The sequence below is a fragment of the Oryctolagus cuniculus genome, chromosome 20 (genome assembly GCF_964237555.1).
Source record: "Oryctolagus cuniculus chromosome 20, mOryCun1.1, whole genome shotgun sequence".
NCBI classification, from domain to species: Eukaryota; Metazoa; Chordata; class Mammalia; order Lagomorpha; family Leporidae; genus Oryctolagus; species Oryctolagus cuniculus.
In genome coordinates, this window is record NC_091451.1 from 48981788 (window position 1) to 48990486 (window position 8699).

The window sequence follows — 8699 nt, forward strand, 5'->3', positions numbered from 1 at the left end:
AAATAAAATGATAAATTTTAAAATTTATATCATTTCTATAAATTATTAAAAGAAGATATATAGACAGACATATAAAATGCTATCAATTTTGGACCATCATGTATGTCCATGTTAGAAGCACAATGAGACATCCCATCGCTCCTGTTAGAATGGCTATTACCAGATATACTAGAGCTGACATGTTTTATGGAGGTAGAGAGAGATGATAACCCTGGTACAAGTCTGTGTCAGGTTAATTAGTAAAACCATTATGGAAAAGCATCAAAAACTAGAAATAGAATTATTACATGATGTTCAAGCACCATTGCATGGTACAATGAATATGAAATCCCAGGGAGGTGTCCACGGGATCTGCAGTCACTGTGGCAAACACCTCTACAGTTCCTTTTCATTTAAAGCACCGTCATTCAAAAGAGTTCACACATATGATCCAGTGACATCTCATGGAAGCAAGAATGGAAAAAGAAAGAAATGGACAAAGTTACATTTTAAAAGGAAGTGTATAAGCAGTAAAGAGTAAGAAATTCTGTAATTTTGGACAACTTGGATGTTCCTGGAGAATAATGTGCCTAGGATAATATGTAAGTAAAAGTACACTCTGCTAACCATCCAGGCCAGGAAGACACATAATATGTGATGCTACCTACATGGGATAAAAGGATGAACAATGGCCAGTCATGAAGATTCAGATCTCTGAATACTGGTGTTGTGTTTGCCAATGTTTTATGGAGATGATAAATAAAGGCAGTGCACTTAGCCTTGCAGCTGTAACCCAGGAGCATGGAACTGCATCAGTGTTCCCACCTTGGTGATGGGGCCTCATAACACATCCATCATCTACTGTCTTCCAGGGTGCATTGTCAGTTACAAGTGTGGGAAAGCGTGCAAATATGCTCCATCCAGCAATGTGATATGCAGCTTGGGTGTCTCCCTCTGTATATTAAAGTGGATTGATGACTCATCAGCATAGACATGGAGTGAGGAGCAGGGACTCTGGACACATGGTCTCTGGGACTGGCTCTTCCTGCAGCTGTGACTCAGCCTCAGGACACTGGGCGTCATGGTGGACCCACAGACACAGCTCCCCATGATGTGAACTCCATCCCCAGAGTGCATAGCCACTGTGTGTCCCACTTTCTGCTCTCCCTGAACCACAGCAGGTGCAGGGGGTCCCACGACACTGGAGGAGAACCAGATCAGCTGGAAGTGCACACCAAACACTTTCCATTCAGTTATGACCTTGACTGCTGATGTCCAGGGCATTTCCCCTCCTGAGTTCAGACAGGGAGCCCCCCAGGAGGGTCCCAGGACCTAGAGGATTAGGAAGTCCCTGTAGGCTTCCCAGGGGCCTGCAGAAGCTCAGCCTGATACACAGCTGAGCTGCAGTACATCCCTGAGTGCTGTGACATTCACACAGGGACCACAGACTGTTCCAGGATTAAAGGGGAAATGCAGGTCGGGTTAAAGTCTGCAGAAAGTGAGTGTGGATCACCCACATGTAAAGTCAAAGATTGGTTCAGTGCACACTTGCTGGTTGTGGCAGGAGAGGGATGAGTGGAATAGGTGCTGTTTAACAGATCAATGGCCCTGTCTCAGCTGTCCCTGTTTGTACAGGGAAAACTGAAACTGTCCAAAGCTTTCAGTGCCCTGAGGGTGCTGTCCTGAGTCAGGTTGGAAGAGACTCAATAGTGTCCTCAATATTCCCACATCTCTGATCCTGGTGAGCACAGTCGCTGTCCATGAACCAAATTGTTCATTTAGGACTTCTTCCTTTTACATCAAACTTTCTCCCCTTCATTGAAGTTGGGAGGGACAGAATCAAAAAGTAGAATTCTTCCCTCAAAACTGTTACAGGAGAGGAAACCCCAATTCCTGACAGGAAACCAGGGCTTCATCTCCCTCTGCGCTTGTGTAGGAGCAGAATCTGGGCTCAGTGCGTTTTATGCGCTCCCTGGTAGAGCCCCGGGCGCCTGCAGGAGTTTTGTGTCTAGGCTCAGTGTGAGGGCCCCTCACTGTGTCTCTGGCACAGAAATAGGTGGCCGTGTCCGCCGCTGTCAGACTGGTCATTTTCAGATCCACCGTGGTCGAGGTTTTGGAGATGGTGAATCGACCATTCACCCAGCTCGCGTAGTATGTGCTACCACCATAACTAATGTATCCGATCCATTCCAGCCCCTTCCCTGGAGCCTGGTGGACCCAGCCAATGCTGTAGCTACTGATGTCGGATCCAGAGGCTGTGCAGGTGAGTGTCAGGGTTCCTCCAAGCGTGACCAGGCCTCCTCCGGACTCCTCCAGCTGCTCCTGACACTGGACACCTGCTAACAGAGACGACATTGTCAGGAAGCTGTCACTCACACTCTCTGTGTCTCTCACTCACGTCCTCTTCCAGACTCTGTGCTCCGCGTTCCTCATCATTACCTTTGAGCACAGCAACCAGGAGAAGCCAGCGCAGCCCAGTCTCCATGGTGAGTGTCTGTGTTCAGTGTTATAGATAGTGAGAGAGAGACACAGAGAGAAAGGTCTTCCTTCTGTTTATTCCCTCCCCAAATGGCAGCTACAGCCAGCGCTGTTCCAATCCCTGGCTCAGGCCCTTAATTTATATTGTGAACATTTATTTATTTATTTGAAAGTCAAAGTTACACACAGAGAGAAGGAGAGGCAGAGAGAGAGAGAGAGAGAGAGAGAGAGAGAGAGATGGATAGCGACACAGAGAGAGAGAGCGCAATCGTCTTTCCTCTGGTTCACATTCCAATTAGTCGCAACAGCTAGACCTTAGCGACTTGGAAGCCAGGAGCCAGGAGCTTCTTCCAGATCCCCATGCAGGTACAAGGAACCAAGGACTTGGGCTGTCTTCTACTGCTTTCCCTGGCTGTAGCAGAGAGCTGGATTGGAAGTAGAGCAGCTGGGACTTGAACCGTTGCACATGTGGGATGCCAGTACTGCAGATTTGGTCTGCAACATACTATGTCCCAGCACCAGCCCCACCTTTACGTTTTTACCCTCCGGACACAGGGCCTGAGGTGGAGAGGCTGGTTTTTGAGCCATCACTCCAACACAGGGTGTGGGCTCCCAACAAGGGCTCAGCTCACTGCACAACAGTGCCTGCCCCTGTGTTGTGTCTGCACAAGCACAGAAATGTGATATTGGCATGAGTGATACCTCCCTTGAACATGTGCACAGTTACTGAAGGAATCACAGACAGGCTGTGCTGTGTCCAGGGGCTCTAGTCTGGTAGGAGGCACCTCCACACTCTACACCTCTGTTCCTCACACAGGACTTCCCACTCCACCTAACAGCTCCAGGAGTGATGTGCGCTCTGTACCGTCATTGGTTGTGGTTGTCCAGTTTACCTAATGAATTTGTTAATGTGCTGTGAAGGGTTGAAATAGTGAGTTTTTCATGTATATGATGTTAAATTGTGACTGGGTGGGATTTATGTAAGAGCAGCCTTTGAAGATACTGGCACATGAATGTGTTTCTTCCAAATTTGAAGTCGAATGTCATTAAAATAACTTTTTTTAAAAAAGCAATTCATGGCTTTTTAGGTTTTAGTGTGTGTGTTAAGAATTGAGTACACATCAAAACACCTGTGTGCTGGATATTAACACCAATGAAATATCAGTTATGGACCAAAAAGTGCCAGTCCGTGAACTCCCACCCCAAAAGTTCACCAGTCTCATACTTTAGCTGGTGTGTGGCACATTGGGTGAAAGCCCTGGCCTGAAGTGCCGGCATCTGAAATGAGCACCGGTCTAGTCCTAGCTGCTCCTCTTCCCATCCAGCTCTCTGCTATGGCCTGGGAAGCAGTAGAAGATGGCCCAAGTCTTTGGGCCCCTGAATCTACATGGGAGACCCCAAGAAGCCCCTGGCCCTTGCCTTCGGATCGGAACAATTTCGGCCATGGTGACCAACTGGGGAGAGAACCAGTGGATGGAAGACCTCTCTCTGTGTGTCTCTACCTCTCTCTGTAACTCTGTCATTTAAATAAAGTAAATAAAATAAATCTTTTTTAAAAATTGCCAAATCCTGCTGTTGCTTACAGGGAATACGAAGTCTGAGGGATGTGTCCAAGCCATCTGAGGGCGCCATGTCTAGACATTTGCAGTCCCATCTCCAACTACATTGACCTCAATCACAACAGTTAGCTCATGAACATGGAGCACTTTGGCTGGATTCTGTTTTTGATAGAAAGATGCACAGGGGACCAGGTTTCACGCAGGTGCATCTGAGTGTGGTGTTCCACATGCTGGTGTCTGTCTGTCTGTTCTTCACACTTTCTCTGCTGGGCAATTTGCTTCCCAATGCTGTCAGGTTGTGATAGATACAGAGGCAGCCCCACATGTTGAAAGTGTGTGGTGAGTGGGATGCGACTCACCTGTGCCTCTCTCACTCCTCATCACAACTACGCCAAGAGCAAATATCACATCCCACGGTCCTGTCCACTGCTCCTGTGTCACCCAGCCCTGGCCCACCTCCTCCAGTCACATTAAGGCCTGAGCCCCTCTGGGCTCCTTCACAACAGATTTCATCCAGTTCAGCGCTGAGCATCATGTAGGTTCCAGGGGCAGAAGTCGAAGGCCCTGAGTTTGCAAGCCTGTGGGGCACAGGTGAATGAGGGTTTCTTAGTTTTTAACCAAAATATCTGAAAATCTGATAATAGTAAAACTGAAATAAATTACAGTAAGTATATTGTATTTGGCACAAATGTGCAGCACATTAATCTTAATGCTGTTATCAAATTTCATGGATATAAGGTAAATAATAAAATGAAAGTTGCATTGTTTAAGATGTGCACCTCTCCCAAGGGAGTGCAAGGGTCTCACATGTGATTCTTGCACCCAATACCAGATTCCTGGTTTTGCAGCCCCAGGAACCACAAACGTATGGGAGGGTCTCTCTAAGGTTCATAGTCCCTTCAATGCAGGCAGAACCTTCATGGACTTGTCCCTCCTTAGAGCCCCTCTCAATGGGACCACTGGGTGGTGAGGTCCCCACATGCATGATGGGAGGCTCCGTGCATCAAGTATGGAGGGTAAGTTCCACCTAACATGCAGCCTTCAGCTGCTCAGTTGGAGAGACCACACACACACACCAAGCAGTGCTGGCTCTGCTCACGGCTCTGCAGGAACAGCATCCTCAGCCTCAATACCCCAGACCCTGCTCCTCTGTGTCCACTGATTAAGAAAATGATTCACCTGCAGGAGGAAACCGTCATGACCAATGTCCTGGTGGAATCCTGTAGAAAATGTTCGTGAGCAGAGTCCACCCCAGACACTGTGCCAGCACTGATCCCCCAAGACACAGAAGTCTGCATCTTCAGGGGATGGCTCCACCCCCAAAGCTGAGGACTGGGGAGGAGAACCATGGCACATGGGGAAGTGACAGTCAGGGACAGGGTCCAGCAGCAGAGGGAGAGGACCTGGTGGAGCGGTGGGCTCTGCTGTGCAGGAGGGTAAGGACAGGTGGAAGGGCCACACTGCTGGGGCCCCAGTGCCTGCAGGAGAACACTGAGTCAGGAGGTCTGATGAGGTTCCTTCACCCCGGCAACCCCCACACTGACCACTACTGAGTTAAACTAGCACAGGTGCCTGGGAGACGTGGAATGACATCGTTCTGGATAGTGCATCCAGTGATGACTCCCACCATGAGTGGATTCAGTGTCAGGGCCTCATGGAGGAAGCTGAGGTCTCCAGTGCACTGACCAGGACCACACAGAATGCTGGGAGCAGCCTATGGGGGTGGATGTGGTTTGTCCTCACAGCATCAGTGCTCAGCATGGCCCCAACATGATAGCACTGACAGGGGGTGCATGGTCTGGATGTTTACAAGAAAAGCATGGAACAACCAGGATCTGACATCAGATGCAAAGTCCATTGTACAACTACTGGAAGGAAACACAGGGCAGAATCTCCCTGATAGTTGTCTGTCCATGATTTCCCTTTTGGATCTCCAGAGATCAGGCAACGTAAGAAAACCTTTTCTGATGATGCTGCATAAACTACAGAGCTTCTCTACTGCAAGTGGACCGATGAGACGTGAGCAGCCTACACACACACATGGAAGTAACTATTTTCATACAGAATGTATGATCAGTAGCCTGTATCCCAAAGGAAGAAAAGGACTGTCTGCATGAGCTGTGTTTAAAATTGGCCCTGAGTCTTCTAACGTCTCAAAATACCTGTTTTACACAACTGGCTTCATCCTGAACAACAGGTTCTGTGTCATCAGGCCTACAATGCTTGTAGAAGGAAACCTCCCTCCTCTGCCTGTGGCAGAGTGTGTCCTCAAAGTGTGCGTGTTTTGGAGTGATTCCTGGGTGACTGTGGGAGAAGTGCGGGAGCTCTGCGAGTGAGGCCTAGTGAGATTTGTTCATTTCTGGGGAATCTGCTATGGAGGAGATCACAGTAGATCCCCTGGGTCCCCAGCTTCAGCACAGAACACAGTGCTGCTAGAGTCAGCCCTGGTCTCGTTTGAAGCTCTGTGTGGGGATGGAGTCTCTCCCATCCCTGTTCACACTCTTAGGATGCCTGAACACTGTATGATGTTCACAATATTAGCATGCCTCATGGCACAACATTCTCACTGTCTGATCCTGGACGTAAGCCTCTACAGCTGTGAGCTCCACACACCTCCCCTCTGGGGTACTACATTATGGAACCAACATGCGGAAAAAAAAAAAAACGGGTGCATAGCAACATACTAGCCACTCATCTGTTCCCACCTGAAACAGAGACTCTCCTTTGTCTCCAAATTTAGACAGAACCACTCAGATTTAGTCATTTCTACATCAGCTGAGAGAATTGCTTCGGTTTCTGCAAGATTCCTACATGAGAGAACAATTGAATTTTTGCAGGAGACATTTTGTAAACACATGGGGTTGATACAGTATCCTTGTGAAGAGCAGAAAATTTGTTCATTCCTGATGATGATAAAGTTGAGAGTTGCAAGGACAATTTTACTTCCACAGAAGGAGGAGCATGGCTGAAAACAGGTGCGGGCATTCCCTGGAGGAAGGAGTCGGGGTCTCTGGACACACAGTCTCTGGGGCAGGCTCTTCATGCAGCAGGGATGCAGCTCCAGGGCTGGATCATTGGTGGGCTCACAGGGACACATTCCAGAACCACCTGGATCTAGTGCAGACTTCACTGGGCTGTCCCACTTGCTGGTCTCCCTGAGATGGAGACAAGGCCAGGAGAGTGTGGGGAACAAGACCTCTCCACACCCAGTGTTTTCCATGAGTCTGACCCCTTGCACTACCAACGGCCACCTCTGCCTGCAAATGAGAGCATGTTTGGGGATCCCAGGAGAGGTGAGTGAGGAAGAACAAGCAGGAGTTCTAGGAGCCACAGCCTGAGCCACCCCTGAGCTGCAGGTTAATCCCTGACCTGGGGTTTGGACAATGTGGACCTCAACCTGTGAGTTCAGGGTGAGGAAGTGAAAGGGAGACGAGGGCACAGCTGTAGAGAATGGACAAGGGAGCCCCAGGGACTAGGACCACGGGTCAGCTCTGCCCCTCAGGGGCCCAGCTGTGCAGGAGGGGAGGGCATGGATGTGAAACACTGCAGCATCCATAGCCCCTGACTGGCTCCACACTGCCCCTGGGCTCTCAGCAGGGTCCCAGATGACGTCATCAGAGAATTCCACGGAGAGCTCCTCTTTGATTTGGACAGGAAAAGCCTCCCCGGGTGCCCAGAGCTCCCTCAGGTCTCAGATGCTGGGACCCCAGAGATGTCATTCATTCCTCCAGAAACGACTCCATTTTCTTCATGTGACGTCTTCCCGTGATACCAAAACTTCTGCTCAGTTATCGGTGTTACGGACAGAATCATCCATCCAGATCGGAACGTAGGAAACAGTTGTAGCACCGCAAACCCCAATTTCCTCAGGAGAATTAGGGATTCACCTCCCACTGCATCTGGGAATGGGTCTGAGTCTGCTCAGTGCGTCTTGTGCACCCCCTGGTGGCGGTGCGCGCCCCTGCAGGCAGGTTTGTGTCTGGGCTCAGCCTGAGGGCTCCTCACTGTGTCTCTGGCACAGAAATAGGTGGCCATGTCCGCTGTTGTCGGACTGTTCATTAGGAGATTCACGGTGTTCTGGGCGTTGTCGCTGGAGATGGTGAATTGGCCATTCACCCAGCTCGCGTAGTCTGTGCAACCACTACCAGCATAAATGCATCCAATCCATCCAGCCCCTTCCCTGGAGCCTGGCGGACCCAGCTCATCCAGTAGCTATTGAGGGAGAATCCAGAGGCTTTGCAGGTGAGTTTCAGGGATCCCTCAGGTTTGAGCAGGCCTCCCCCGGATTCCTCCTGTTGCTCCTGACATTGGACACTTGCAAACACAGATGTTCTGGTCAGGACACTGTCACTCATACTCTCTGTGTCTCTCACTCACATCCTCTCCCAGATTCAGTGCCCCGCGTTCTCCATCATTCCCTTTGAGCACAGCGACCAGGAGAAGCCAGCGCAGCCCAGTCTCCATGGTGAGCGTCTGTGTTGAGTGCGATCACTGAGTGGACACCTGGGAGTCCTGGGGCTGGAGCTCCTGTGCCAGAGCTGCAGGGTGAGGGCTGGGCTGGTTTTCATGGGCAGAGGGAGGCCCTATGTGCATGTACTGCCCCTATATAGCAGACATGGGGTCAGATGCTTCAGACAGGACAGGGCCCAGACTGATGAGAGTGTCCCATGGCAGTCCTATATT

The 8699-nt window shown here is 49.8% G+C and overlaps 2 gene segments (V, D, J or C); both read right to left on the minus strand.

Moving 5' to 3' along the window:
• The window catches only part of LOC103346901 (immunoglobulin heavy variable 3-23-like), a 121321-nt gene extending 118842 nt beyond the window's left edge, over positions 1-2479 (minus strand). The window contains 1 exon segment of the V gene segment in view: positions 2419-2479. Coding sequence covers positions 2419-2464 — 46 coding nt within the window.
• A 5458-nt stretch (positions 2480-7937) lies between these two features.
• Positions 7938-8480, minus strand: LOC138847245 (Ig heavy chain V region 5A-like). The segment is given in 2 exon segments: positions 7938-8228; positions 8394-8480. Coding segments are annotated over 2 exon segments (378 nt in total).
• Between the last annotated feature and the right edge of the window lie 219 nt (positions 8481-8699).